This window comes from Scomber scombrus, chromosome 18, assembly GCF_963691925.1.
Source record: "Scomber scombrus chromosome 18, fScoSco1.1, whole genome shotgun sequence".
In the NCBI taxonomy this organism is placed as follows: Eukaryota; Metazoa; Chordata; class Actinopteri; order Scombriformes; family Scombridae; genus Scomber; species Scomber scombrus.
The window spans coordinates 12198646-12214320 of record NC_084987.1 but is presented as its reverse complement, the minus strand read 5'-3'; the positions used below and the strand labels follow the sequence as shown (position 1 = coordinate 12214320).

At 38.0% G+C, this 15675-nt stretch overlaps 2 protein-coding genes across 5 annotated transcripts in view; one reads left to right on the top strand and one right to left on the bottom strand.

The window, feature by feature from the left end:
* Nucleotides 1-711, bottom strand: part of gcgra (glucagon receptor a) — a 36602-nt gene extending 35891 nt beyond the window's left edge. For all 4 annotated transcript variants that reach the window (XM_062439604.1, XM_062439607.1, XM_062439605.1 and 1 more), the window contains exon 1: nucleotides 419-711. The gene's annotated coding sequence lies outside the window, so the exon portion shown is untranslated. The remainder of the gene's footprint in view (nucleotides 1-418) is intronic.
* Nucleotides 712-14127: 13416 nt separating this feature from the next.
* On the top strand, nucleotides 14128-15093 carry LOC133999927 (G-protein coupled receptor 183-A-like). Its single transcript, XM_062439276.1, has one exon. The coding sequence runs from the start codon at nucleotides 14128-14130 to the stop codon at nucleotides 15091-15093; it is 966 nt and encodes a 321-aa protein (XP_062295260.1).
* Nucleotides 15094-15675: the final 582 nt, after the last annotated feature.

Sequence of the window (15675 nt, the reverse complement as noted above, 5' to 3'; positions counted from 1 at the left end):
GACATGCACTTAACACACTTGTGGGTTTGACAGACCGGCCAGACCAAGTGCAGATTCCAGATAGAGGATGGTTTAGATAACACGGCATTTTGGGCAGAGCGATAAGTGACACTGACTACAGTTTATGCAATTCAAAAATGTAACTGTGTCCTAACATGTACCTCAGGAAAAGGAAGAAAAAAAATTACAAGCCTTATTGACCAGCAGCGTTTCTCCGGTCCACACACAGATCGCATTTCGAAGTAAATCATACTGTCCCTATAAAGTCACAGATTTATTGATATTTGCGCTGAGATGTAGTAAGACTCACTGTAGCCTGTAATTGCGGGTTTTCCCATGTAATTGATGACACTCGGCTCAATTGAAGCGCATGTTGAAAAATCACCAAATTAGATCAAATAAAAATAAAACAAATTACCGTTGACAGCACGGGGCTCCGCTGATCTGTCCTTCACTGCTGCTCATCTTCTGAGCAACATCTGGCAGACAATATTTCCTCTCAGCTCAAGCGTCTCCGCTGTAATCCAACTTTGATCACAAATGACCGACTAGAAGAAGTCCCCTGTTCTGTTAGCGGCTGCAAGGAACTTGATCTCTCTAGTTTCTCGTCAAACATGGAAATAATTGTCTTTTTAAAAAGTGAAAGTACACGTTTAGCTCTGCATGTGTAGTTGTCGTTTGGTTTGAGAGAGCGAGCCGCACCGCTGCATGCGTTTCTTGTAACCGTGTGACGTAACAGATGGGGGTGGTAGAGGGGTATCTAAACTGAGGACCAGGTGTGTGTGTCAGTGATTCTGTCATAGGCTACTTTTGGGGACAAATTTCAGGCCGAGGACCTGTTAATTGGGGACGGCTTGTCCAATCGGGGACAAAAGTTCCAATATGGTAAAACGCAGATTTTTGGGGTCAGCGGTTAATGTTAGGGTTAGGTTAGGGTGTTAGGGTAGGGATGAGGTTTAGTGGTGATGGGTTAGGGTTATTATTGTAAGTCTCCAGGAAATGAATGTAAGTATGCAATGTCCCCAAAAGTGACTATGGTGTGATAGGTGTGCGTGTGTATGTGTGTGGTTTGTTGAAATTAGACACACTGTTGATTTACTGTTAACATCTCTGGTTTTATTATGTATTGTCTGTCTCCTTTGTCTGTTTGTTGTTGTGCTTACACCATGTGCATCATCATAGTTTAAGGTGTTAGCATTCTCATTTGCTATAATTGGTACTACACACAAGGTAGCCTACAGCTTCAGGCAGATTTTGCAGTTATTAGGTTATAAACTGACGTATTGGACAAATTCATAAATTAATGATGATTAATGATGAGGCCAGATGAAAGGGATTTTTTTTCCCCAAACATTTTTTATCATCTGAGCAACATGTATTGTTGTAATGTATTCTCAACAATCCATCTATTAGTTATCAAGATATTTCAATAACATCCCTAAAATGTCATACTGCTGATGTTGCAAGACTCGAAGTCAAGGGATCATCAAAGCCATCCTCAGGGGACCTTGAATGTCTGTACATAGCAATCCATCCAATACTTGTTGAGATATTTCAGTTTGGACCAAAGTGTTGGACCAACTGACCAACAGACAGACATTAGTATTCAAGTCATGCATCTAGCAAGGCTTCACTGAAATAGAGTGACCTACCAACTGCATTAAGTCCCTCTAGGGACTTATAATGTTTGAAATTCATGACTTTATCAATTTGTATTATTTCCTTTGTATATTGCTGCTATATTTTGGGACATATTTTTGTGTGTGTGTGTGTGTTTGTGTGTGTGTTTCTGAGAGACAGCTGGATCACCAAACTTCACTCCAATTTCTTAAATAGTTTCTTGGCTGAGTGAACTTTGTCCTGCTCCTTCCGGACATCTCATATCACGGATGTGCTCTCAGTTGTCGTTTTGCAAAACTGTTGTGCATCTTTACCCTTGACAAGGTGACCGGTGATCTTATTAAGGGGATTTGGGGCTGGAACAGTTCCTTACAGCAAATGAAGCCTGAATTCGGTGTGATCACCACTAAAATGTCAAGCTGAAGTAATCTATGAATATTAAATCTGACTGCAGCTCAATTTATGTTTTACTCAGAGGATCTATCACATGAGAAATGTGGACAGTGTTGTTGTGTAAGGTGAGATGGATGTGTTCACAATGGATTAGTCTGAGCAAGCTATTGAAAATACCATCATTGTTTTCAGAATTAATGGGGGGAATGTAGTTTTCCCACTATAGGTCTTTATATTAACAATCACAAGCTCTGGACTTTCTTGGTCCGTTAAACAACCAATCAATCACCTCGTCTTGCTGTAAATTTGGCTGTTTATGCCTCAGTAAACAAAATCCCTTCTATAATGTCACTCAACTGAAAACGAGGTAGACTGCTGTGGTTGTAGCAAATCCCCGAACAAAAAACTGTGTTTCTTCTTGCAAAACACGCACACAAAAACACACAGACTTTTTAATGTGAACTTTGCCCATAAACAGGGTTCAAGGACCTTCTGAATGTGGCAATAAACTGTGCATGGCAGAAGCAATGATCTGGTGGACAGAACTCTCCCTCAAATATAATTGTATTTAACACATTGTTCAACCATTTACAATATACATCCTATTAGTTTATACTTTTCTTAAAAAAGAAAAACATGGTGCATTTAGATTAGTCACACTTTACATCCTTTGTTATTATTGTGTCATCTTATTGCATCTAAGTCTTTTGACCCATTAACCAATTCACCTTTTCTTTATTTTGATAAATAATCCAATTTCTTTATTACTGATAAGAAAAATCCTACATTCTCAGAAGGAATGGACAAAGTCAGTAGATTACATTTTTCCACCTACTTGTGTATTTTTTTCAGTCACAGTTGCTGCTGAAGATGCCCCCACTTTGAATGGGTCAAGAGATGGCGAGCAGCTTTTCTGACTTTTGTCATCTTGAAACACGAGACATGCGAGAATAGGGCATGACTAAGCTGTCTAAAAGAGCTTTCTGAGGTTGCAGCGTCAAACAAAATGATCCACCAGGCAGATGTCATTTCCTCTATATTGAATTGCTTCTAAATCAGCTGGAAATGATGGTAAATGCTAAATGGACCACACTAATATAACGCTTTTCTTGTCATATCGACTACTCAAAGCACTCCAAAATACATGCCAACATTCACCCATTCACACTGATGGCAGAGGCTGCCATGTAAGGTGCCAACCTGCTCATTAGGAGCGATGCAGCACTTTCTATCCAAAGCTCACTCATTCACACACACACTCACACACTATTTGGGGTTCACTAACTTGCACAAGGACATTTTGATATGCAGACAAGGGGGCCAAGGATTGAAACACTTCTTATTGGTGCACGACCTGCTGCTGAGCCACAGCCACCCCGTAATGATGATGTAATAATTCAGTCAATAACTTAATGTACATCTTTCTGCGCCTGTCCCATGAGACATTATATATAACGCTTCTGAATTAGCCTACTGCCCTATTTATGGGCGCTGTTTGACTCTAAATAGCAATGGCAACAGTTTGATCATAGAATCATCTGTATTTTTTTTTTCTTTTTATAGAGGCACTATATAGGCTATAAAAAGCGAAGTGTCTGATAATGTAATACCATCAGTAAGACATATTCCTTATTCTTTAAAAGACTCTCAGAGCACAAAATGGAAAACACATTAAGTCTGTTCACATATGCAAGAGTGTTCTGGCTCAAAATAGAAAAAGCCACATGGTATTAACCAAATGACAGTGTGTGTGTGTGTGTGTGTGTGTGTGTGTGTGTGTGTGTGTGTGTGTGTGTGTGTGTGTGTGTGTGTGTGTGCGCGTTTGTGTGAGTTCTTAGACCATCCAACAGAGGGAGACAGTGAAACAATACATAAGTGAGATACGCAGCAATATTAATATTATTAAAGTACATACCATTATAAAATATTAAATGCATAATATAATAATAATATGATGCATAAAAAAAGACAGACATACACAAGCATTTTCTTCTGGTTTTCCTGGTGTCTTCCTGTAAACTTACCCCCTCTCTTTCTTGTCTCTGCAGGCTGCTATCGCCATATTTTCTACGTACGCTATCTAGTCACATTAGAGCGAACACATCTGTAAGCAACTGTATGCAAGGTAAACATTTGAACAGAGGTTAGCCTCAAAGTAAACACTGGATGCATAGTTCAGTTAAATCACAGAGATAATTAGAATGGTTTCTGGTTTTGGAGCAGGACAAGGTTACAAAAAACAACTTCATAGAAACACAGAGGAGCTGAGCTTTGAGTCTAATACAGTCCGAACACACCACTGCACACTTCCTGTGGTATCTGAAAGCAAAAATATCTTTCCAATGTTGTCAAAACATTTTGTTTACATCAGAGTGAAGTGCGGATGAAATTTCACCTGTGAGGTTTACTACTGCAGGGACAAACTCTGCTCAACACAACCTCTGCTGCATAATTTTTGACTATCATGAAAACTTAGGCCAAACAGTGGAAGGAAAAGTCGGCACTGAGGTGAAAAAGGTGGGAATAGACAGGTGAGAGTGCGGTACGTAGCAGTGTGGCGTGTCTGTGGGTCAGCTTTGTCCTGACCTCTGGTTCCCCTGAGCCCCAAGAGACAAGCTTGTTTTCAGTGTCTGGTCACACTCTTTGAGTCTGCCCATTCAACTGGCATTTGGCAGGATCGTATTTTCCATACCCGATAACGACATCAGTGCACTGTGGCACACAGAAATTCTTTCAAGTTTTTGAACTGATTGGACGCTTTTGATGTATATGGTAGGTCATATTTGGTGACTGCCCAGAAACAACCTGGGTTTACATTCCAGTTTTATTTCAAAACAATTACAGTACATGAAGTAAATGTGGGTCACATAAAACAACAATAAATAGCATCCTATATATAGTTTCATGGTTCACTTCCTCATTCACCCTTACCCTAGCACACCACATTATCTTCCAAAGGGGTTTTAATAGAGGAAGCGTCAATTACGGCTTGGTCAAAGTGAGCCAGTTTATACAACCGTTGCTGTTGTTTGATTAGCTTTTTTTTAAATGGGTCCTCTCAAAGTTTTGTGAATTAATTTACAGTGTATAATACAATACTGTAAATAACAGATGCTTTATAGAATACAACATTCAAAGGAAATTCTCTTTGCTCACAATCACATAAAAGTTCACTTCAGATCCTTTATAAGAATTGAATGCAGATTTTGTCTTGTTTAAAAAAAACTTGCCTTCTTCTCTTTATAACAGTCTCACTCATTCATAGGTTTTATGAGAGAAAATACGCAGTACATCAAACTATTTCACCTGTAGGATTTGAAAAGAGGAAGCAATGGACCTGCAGTAATGGCATGGAGTAAGTATTGTGTATGGTGGGGCAACACATAATGGAACATAAATGGAATATTAATTATGTATATAATGCAACATAGACACAATTCAAAACCAGTCAACTTGAGGCAACATACAACAGCCAATCTGTTGCATGTTTCCATTCAGGCATGTACGTGCACTCCTATGAGGACCTGAGTGTTCTGCGGCCAGAATTCCATCAGCAGTAATGGCAGGGTGCTCAAAGACGAGCTGATAGATGTACAGTCATGCTGAAAGTCTATCTGTTCTGTTCTCACCCTGCTTCCGCTGACAGCCAGCTGGACAAAGAATGATTCTCCTCAGGGAGGCAACAACAGAGACCAGAGTGGGCAGTACCCGCTATCAGACCTCAATGCTCCCTCCGCTGGGTTAAGTGAAACTGCAACACCCTTTCTGAGTGCAGGTTAGGTTCATGGACCTGAGAGAGCTTTTGTTAAGGATGGATCACAATTAATTTATAGTATTGTTAAATTTTGCTCTTACGCAATATGTAATTGTGCTAAAATGCTAGTTTGTAAAATACTAAAAACTAGAGCAAAGCATTTATATCTAACAGGTTTTGAAATGGTTTCATAACTCCAAGAGCTGAGCTTCTTCTACTCAGAGAGAAGCTTTTAGTTTCTATAATTTAAACTTTTTAAAACTTATTGTGCTAGCATTTGTTGTCATTCATCAACTATAATCAATTAAAAAAATATATTCTCACCCATCCATGAAATTCTACCTCGATTCAGAGCACAGAGCTCACTGACAAGGCAGCTCAAAAAGTGTGTATAATTATTCTGAGAACAGCGGCAGCTGTTTATTCCTCTTGACTACAGAGGTACAATAGAGCCCAGCAGCTCATGTCACAAAGTTGGGCCATGTCCCTGAGTGTAAAAATAGCCATTTGGCGGATGGTGTTATCTCCCTGTTCACACAACTACTGACCAACAAAGACATTACTCTTTCACAGTCACACCCACCCTCACTCCTTCATGGTGTAAACTTAAAGCCATGTCATCATCACATACATCCAGTTTGCAGTTTTCTATGAATCCCAAAAAGTACTGAAATACTAAACCAAAGTAATATTCAGTCAATGATTTGAACAGTGGTAAAGTGGTTTATTAGTGTCCAGTGAATAATACAAATAGACAAAAGAGCCTGGGGGGATTTCCCCCTTTTCATGTTAATATCTTTCTGGCAGTACTTGAGATATTTTGAAATGCATTCATTGATTCAAAAAATGTTATTAAATGGTTTGGCAATGTGGGGCTGGGGAATAAGTTAACATTGATTTAGAAACCATAATTCTTACAGGATAAGCGTCATTGTGTATTCATAAAGTTCCCATGATTTAATTATTCAGTCTGCCTAATACATCTCAAAGTTCATTACAGACATCACAGTGAAAGTAGCTGCTGGGGAAATGCCTTTGCTAACAAATTATTTAGCAAAACATTAGGCAGCTTATGTACTTTCTAAAATTTGAAACATAAACAGCCAGATTCAGTTTAAAAATGCATTTAGTCCTTTAATACATTCCAAACCCTGTAGGATGTATCTGCTATTGTATTTATGTTGGTTTGTGCAATATTGATATTCACTGATGCTATGCTGTTCAAAAAGCTCCAACATTCAGTGGTTAAACCAAAACACAAAACAAAACAGCAAAAGAATGTGAGGTTTCTGCTTCCAAAATGTGTTGCAGTGGTTTGATGGAAACAAAAACAAACAATTTACCCATTCAAAAACAAAGTTAAAGAACCACATGTGATATTTTAAAATGAATAAAATTTCATTGTTTCCTATTTTCATTTGTTTACTCAGCAGTGTTACCAAAAAGTTTTAGTTTTATACACGGCTGTAAAGTACATAAACATTTTCTCACATGGTTGCAGATCTCAGTGTGTGCTGTTTGTCTTCAGTGCCATTTTGGAGTAAATTCAGTGATAGAGAGGATGAGTGGTTAATAAATGATTAGAACCTAAACAAAAAGCAATTCATTAAAAATAACAACACATGACATCTTCTGTCAACGTTTTGGAAGAGTCCTTAATTTTCTTCCTGAATCTGCGAATAGTGCCCTATAATTTTACAAATCAATTAGAGTATCAAATGGATGAGCAAAGTTGTTTTTCTGAGAGATAACCACTCCTACCATGTTGCGCTGCTTAAACGCTGACAATAAAATGTTGCAAACAGTTGCAAACAGCTATTGTGTATCCTATCATCAGAGGAAACTGAAAACAATCAGATGCTCAGTTCTTTGTTGGCATGATTTGTGTTTAATTTTGCTTCGAATTACATTATCCAACAGTTCAAAACATCAAAATAGCATTGGGATTTATTCCAGAAGTGATGTGTTGACTCAAATTATGAATATTTACTTATATTTTCTATCTGGCAATTGACCTCAAATTCCCCCACTTGCCCTGACACAACTGAGACACTGCTTAACCCTCATGTGTAAATGGGATTACTGAGAATTTAATTATGTGTGAAAAGTGGAAAGAGCAGATAAAGGCACAAACAAATATAATAATGAAGAGATTAACACTGTCCTTCAGAAATGTTATTACTGACAAAGATAATGCACACATGGAGTAAAATAACATTTTAAAACCTGTTCGACTACAGTTTGAAACCACACATCTGACTTAATCAATAATACTGACAGTCACACATTGCTGCATTTGATTAAAATATGTGGACAATTCTACTTCCACGTCAGTTTCATGTTGTAAAACAATGTTGTGGTCCATGAATTTTCCAAAGTAACTGAGTGCTCCTGACAGTAAAACAAAACTGTGCCCCTTCATATTGATCTGACATGAAGCAGCTAATTGGATTTAGGTTTCATAAACCACAAAGCTTCTGTTATTGTGACACACTGAGGCAAATTTAGCAGCTTGTCTCGTACTGTAGCTCCTCATACATTTTAAAAACTGAAAAATGCTTCATCACATCTTGTTGTTTGATTCCATAATTAACTCCATTAGGGGTGATTGCAAAATGAAACTCTGGGTTGTTTGTTTGTTGGTTAGCCACCCCCTAGACTAAAGGGCCATAATTATGGTGATTACTGCATATTTAGAGTGGCATAATTGTAATAATGGTTGGAAAGCTGGTGGGCTGCCCATTCTTCCTATTTTGGCCACAGGCCATCCAGTTAGTTCCACTGTATACGTCCGTGTCAAAATCCCATTAAAAGGAGTCAGCTCAGTAGCTGCTCACTCTGCACAATTGTCCATTCATCCAGTGGAGCACAGCACATGCAGTTAATGCTGACATTTATATTACAGAAATGAAAACAACAGCGACACTTTGAGACAATTTCCTGCAAATAAATATCAACAGCATTTCCTGCAGCTTTGACAATTATGCTTTTCATCAACTATCATGCACAAAGCAGCAGCTAAACTTCAGAGCTCTAATAACTCCCCAGTGATTATTTCCTATTCATTAGCAAATGTTATTTAAAAAGAAGCATTGACCTTTCTCCTGTCTTTTTCTTTCTCTTTTTCCATCTCTGTCACGTTATGGTTCTGCATTTTCATGCACTTTCATGCATCTGAGACAGCAGCGTTTTTGATTGATGATGGTTTCTCCAGGGTGTGTGCTTTTATTTAAAAGTTTCAGTCCTATTATTCCAACTCTCACTGAGAGAGATGACGCATAAAGGTTTCTGTTACAGCCAATTTAATGTCTCAAAAGCAATGGAGAAAGGACAGAAAAAAGGTCTAAAAACCAGAATCATTGTGCAATAGTGTGTCGTGTTTTCCACCTTTCTGTTATTCAATCGTTGGATTCCTTTTCACTGTTCAACATATGATTTCAATAAGTGCTCAACAGAGAATTGCTCTGAATGAATGAGCCACATATGGTACAACAGAAAGCTGTTTTATCTTCTCAGGTTGCATTCACTTCCACAAGTAAAATCCATGTCTCTACAAAACTAAAAACAATCAATGCAATGGTTGCAGGGGTCCTAACATGATTATTTACTGTAATATACCATGTTTCTATTGAAATCAATTTCCAGGTGTTTGTACAACAAATACTGTTACGCCGTGTACTCTGTCTCGCCCTCATGTTTGTGTGTTTATCTATGTGTCAGTGTAGGAGTAGGAGTGAGTGGGTGAACTGAAGAGTGATAAAGTGACGGATTCACCTATGTCTCCTTTCATCCTGGAGGCAGAACTGCTGAACTGCGAATATCTAAAATGCCTGTACTGTTAAAAATGTACTGAATGCTAACAATTTAGGCACAAGGTATTTTAACTATTTTGACCCAAAATGAGCTTTCAGGTTTTAAAATACTGACAATTCATTGACCCACACCGCCTTTGCAAACATGTTTAATTGCATTATAATTGATGATGTTGTCATAATATGTTGTTTTTTTAAGTCTTAGCTAAAGTTTTCAAAATGTTGATTTACAGTGTGTGCTTAGGGTTTCTGCACAGTGTCAATAATGACTCCTACTCTAATTTTGGTTTTGGTTTTGGCATCTCAGCAACCCTCAGTGAAATGTATGTGAATGCCTGATCCTGAATGATACCACATACAGCTTGCTGCCTTCTCCAACAGCACGCATTTGCTGACATGAATACATTTCAGACAGGAAATAAGAGAAAGAGGGAGAGATTTCCTAACAGTTCAATCTTACAATGTGTTTATGTAAGACATGACTCAACTCTCTTACAATTATATGAATCACTGAAGCAGCCTGGAATATTTCCTGTGTTCCGGTGCCTTTTTGTATAAATAGACTTTTCTTGATTTAACATCAAATTGAAGTAGAATTGTCCAAGATAAGATTGCATATGTTTTTTTCTGTTTTGTTGTTGTATATTTCTGATTCCACATAAACACATTCATTTAACTATGTTAGTTGTTCCTCCTACCTCTGGCAACACTTGCACTGTTTTTTGTGCCAGATGATCATGTTGAATTGAGATGTTAAATTGAAAAAAACTTAAGTCGACACAAACACAGTAAGCAGATGAATTTTTTTTTTTTTTAGAAAGAAATGATAAGGGGGTAGTACAAAATAGTTACAGTTTTCTCTAAATCTCAATTACCCAGTAAAGTAGTAATAGTAACGTACCTTTTATATGTATTGCACTCTGAATTTATTTTATTTTACTCTATTTCTCTATCATTACATTATATAAAATTTGATGTTCTTTTTATGTCATTTTCTTTTGTTGTAAAGCACTTTGAGCTTCATTTCTTGTATGAAAGCTGCTGTACAAGTAAGTTTATTATTATTAGTAGTAGTAGTAGTAGTAATAGTAGTAGTTGTAGTTGTAATAGTAGTAGTTGTAGTAGTAGTAGTAGAAGTATCATTATTATTATTATTATTATTATTATTATTATTATTATTATTATTATTATTATCATTATTATTATTATTATTATTATTAAGTACCTGTAGCTGTCATGGATACAAACTAAACGTATGTCTTGAATCCAAAATCTTGTGACACACATTGAGATGTTTCATCTGGTTAAAAGTGCATATAGGAATATGAAAACATAAATGAATAAAAAAAGTTTATTGAATGAGAGAAAGTAGACTTCACTGAATTTAATATAATATAAATATTTGTAGTGTGTTTATTTCTGCAATAGCTGCAGATTTTTTTAGTGACTCTTCTGTCGTGTTTAGTATCTAGTATGAAGTGCAGACCGCTACTGCCCCCATAGACCAAACAGCAGTAATGCAAAGCATTCTGAGGCTCTCTCTCTCTCTCTCTCTCTCTCTCTCTCTCTCTCTCTCTCTCTCTCTCTCTCTCTCTCTCTCTCTCTCTCTCTCTCTCTCTCTTCTCTCTCTCTCTCTCTCTCTCTCTCTCTCTCAGTGTCTCTTTTTCTTCATCTCTCTTTCTCTCTCTGGTAATTTACACATCAATAAGACAATGGATCAATGTGGGTTTTGTCTTCATGTTCACAGGAGAACAGAACATTGGGTTCAACACACCCAGGCAGTGGCTAAAATGCAATTAACCACCAAGTGAAGCAATCAATCCCAATACATTGTGACACATACTCACACACGGGCTTGACACGCTTACAAGCAGTGTCTTTTTCCACCTGCAGTGATTAAGTGATGACTACTTGGGAGAGTCTTCACCAGCTGTACTAAGGCATTGTAATTTGGTCAGATGCATATGAGGGGCAGAGCACGTATGCTTATTTTTCAATTAATGGCAGTGAAAGAGTACCATACAAAATGAACTTAGACAAGCACTGACATTTGCTCCAAGGTGGTTGATAGTGTTTTTGTGCACCTGTGCTCAGAGTCTCTAGTAAGAGGAAGAGAGCTGAGTAAGGATGACACATTTGGCTCCAGGAAACCCACTGAATCACCAGACCAGTCCCATATTACTCCCTGAATCCACATGTCATACCCAGACTGACAACCCAGGAGACAAGACAATGACAGAGTGGCAAACACATCTGTAACCTCTGGCACAACTACACCTGCTCTTCAGCAGATCCATAGAAAAAGCCTCTTTATTTCAATACACGGCGAACGAGAACGTCTGGAAGCATCTTAATCATGAGTTTTTGACTGGTAGAGTCAATATTCCCTCCAGATATCAAAAACTCCAGGAGGTCCTCCCCTCCTGGTCAGCGTCAAGTCTACGACACTTCAGAGAACTTATAAATGAGTCCCCTAAACATAGATACATACTTAGTACACTGCACAGAAGAATAATCCACGCTGGTGAGTAAAAACAATACAATCTGAACCTTTACAAAGCTACAGTAGGTCAATGAAATGTTTTTAATTGGTTGTACAATTTAATCTCTTTTTAAGGAATTTTTCAGTCTATGTGTGTCCCTAAATAAGTAAATAATATATGCCTGATTTTTGAATTCTAGTTATCGTCATCATGCCATCTTCATATACCGTTAGTTGGACCAGTTTGATATAATTTCCCTTGATTAATACATTTAATTTGTCTAAATATCAACACGTTTTGCAAAAATAAGAAATAGAAGATAACCAGTTGAATTGAGATTTAATGGGTTCCCTTCATCTTACATCCCCTGCAGCTTCAACATTACAGATTCATTGATAGATTTAATTTTTTCATACCTAAAATGTCTATATTCAACAGCGAAATTCAATATTTAATGTATTTTTAAGCTGTAAAAGTGTTTTCCATTTTAAATAATCTGTAAAAACATGTTATTTAAGTTGAAATATTTGACAAAACCTGCAAAGACATACACTGAACCTCTTTTTTCTTATTATTATTCAGACTGTTCAGCGTTTTAAAGCATATCAAATGAAAATATAACGTTATTTATAAGACAAAACGATGGAAACATTAATGTTACAAATATTTTTCAACTTTTATGAAACATACTTCTAAACTATTAACAAAACATACAAAAAGTCAAATAGTAAGTTGACTCTAGTCTCTTTTTGTAGTATAAACTTAACCTTGAAATTTTACACGTACAAGAGTTTATGATACTATAGTATTCAGCACCTCATTAAATTTTCCAAAATAATATTTAATATTCTGTTTTGTTTATTTAATTTTCAGTAGATATGCCTGCAGAAAGAAAACACAATTGATTAAGTCTGCCATCTCCAGGGAGAGAGCTTCACTCCTCTGTCAGTGTGATTAGTCCCACAAGAGTGTGTTTGGCCTGAGGTAGAGCCGACAGATGAGGGAGACACAAAACACAATCCACTGAGGGAACAAGGCAGAGAAAGGTCCATGTTAAACCAGAATAGGCCCCTTAATGGCTGTGCAAAGAACGATCACAGCCTCTGGCTCCAAAAGTCCATTCAGTGACAGGACCTCAGGTGTACTGCATGTGAAGATGCTCACGTTTTCAATGAGGTTGTGCAAATCAGTCTGACTCAGAGCCGCTGCAAATAGTCCCGAAGTCCAGAACAAAACCAGACATTAACGGCCTAACATTAAAAATACTTAGAAAAGAAAGAAGAAAAAAAACGTCCATTTGTCGTCTTCCTGTAGGGACCAAAGACGGAGACACAGAGCTCAAGGCCAAGGACCTAATGATAATGGCTGTGGTTGTGGTTTTCCATCATGTCTGACTCCAGTTATTATACCATCAATCCAGCCTTTATTAAATTCATTTTCCAGGTTATCCTCCTTTTCTGGTTAAAAATGAGCTTTAGGAATTACTAAATGTCAGAAACAGGCTTTTAAGAGCTGCAGGAAATTACCAAATTTCCACTGCCCTGACCAGCAATAGTCTTTAACAATGGTCTACGTGCAGAATACTTTGCCATTTTAATTTGGGAATAGCTGCCCTTTTATTCTGCTGTGAAAGGGTGGTGCCTTTATCATGACTCCCTTAAGTGAGTTAGATGTCCCTTCATACAGAGCCACAGTTCCCTCAAGGAGCACAGACACAATAACAAGATAACAGCCTGAGGAGAAGCCCTGACGGTGTTTGTAACATGTTTTTGCTCTCTGGAAACTGTCTTGCTTTACTACACAACTAGTTTAAATCTACTGAGACTAACTAACTTCTGAACAGATTATAAACAAAGATTCAGATGAGCAACAGTATGTTTGACTGTATTGTCCTTGCTTAGCTGATAAATCCTCTTGAGAAACACATGGCTTTAATGGGAGACTGTATCATTTGCTATTGATTGAGTGGGTGAGTGAGTGCTGACCAAAAGATGCTAAACCCTGATCATCACTATATCTTATTACTCTTCTTCCATCAGAGTCCTGGTTTTGCCAAACTGGAATGATGGAGAAAAATGCATCCCCACCACTCAACTCAACCTTACTCCCAACTCAACTCCCACTCAATACAACTGCTGACAATTCCACAGTAAAACCCTTCAGTGTGTTTGATGGGTGCGATCATCAGGTAGAGGGCATACTCTTTGACCTGACCCTGCAGTCTATCAATGTAATCGTGGGAATCCCTACCAATTTACTTGTCATTGCAATCCTCATTCAGAATCGAAAAGAACCATCCACTTCAGACATATTCTTGGGCTGTCTGGCCTTCATGGATATCTACTTCAGTGCCATGACCCCCATCATCTTCCTTAACCTTTACTACTGGCAGAGCAAGGAGGTGTGGTCTGCCATGAAGTTCTCTTATGGCGTGAAAGACACCAGTGGTCCCTTGTTTTTCTCCTGTATCTGCCTGGATCGCTTCATAGCTGTGCTATTTCCTATTTCATTTGGGCAATTCAAACACATAAAATACAGAATAAGCCTCACAGTGCTGGTTCTCTTCCTCACCTTTGCCTACTCCAGTGCAAAGTGTGTGGGAGGCCTGCCTAACTTTGAGAAGGTGTTCACAGGTGAGATCCTGGCAACATTCACCTGGATGGTTGTGTGTAACATAAGCATCCTGTGGGCCCTGAAGAAGTCCCGTGGTGCAGGGAAGGATGAGATGCAACCCATGAAGAAGAGGGCCTTCAAGATGGTGCTCTCCATCCTTTGTATTATTGTGTTTAACTACCTGCCACCAGTAGCACTGTTCCCCTTTGAGGACTACTACTCCCCAGATGTGTTTCGCTGCTACGTGCAGCCCGTTGGCTTCGCCTTCATTAACATCAGCAGCACCATCCAGCCACTTGTCTACCTGTCTCGCCTGGAGAAGGTGCCTTTCCTCTCTGACGCCTGTGTTAAGAAGTGTTGCCCCTGTGTCACCGCAGAGAACAACAAAACCCCACCTGCACAAAACCCACCTGCTTAGGGTTCAGAAGATATAACATGAACATCCTGAACCTCAAGGATGCAGAGTGTAATTGTCTCCAAATAAGAGCTGTGAAAGTAAAAATTGGACACCAAATAAAACTGTGATATTCTTATTTCACTTTATTTATCATTTTCCAAATGTATGTTTTTACGGGAAATATATTTATGCTGAGTAAGCGAGAGCAATCCTGAAAATAAAGTGTTTAGATAAATCTTAGTACATTCATGAATAAGTCTTAACAACAAGTGCAAGTACACAGCAAGTGGGGGGGAAATCCATATTCTAATCTCATGTTTTGATACAATGATAATGTTCTAGACAATGATTTTCTCCAATAAGATACGTGTTCTTAGTTCAAATGTCCTTTAAAATATTTGCTTGACTTTGGCGCCATCATGTGTACAAGAGAGGCAAATAAAAAGTACCATATAATCCCTGCAGTAAAGACATCTTTCTGATCCACTGAATTGTTTCTTCACTTGACAAATTAAAGATCACTTCATGAAACGGTAATAGTCCCCATCACTATCCAAATCTACACAAAAAGCAATGTTTTCTAAGCAAAGAAAAGAGGCCTTT

Coding starts and splice junctions, on each gene's coding strand:
- LOC133999927 (XM_062439276.1), top strand. CDS start 14,128: ATGGAGAAAAATGCATCCCCACCACTCAACTCAACCTTACTCCCAACT.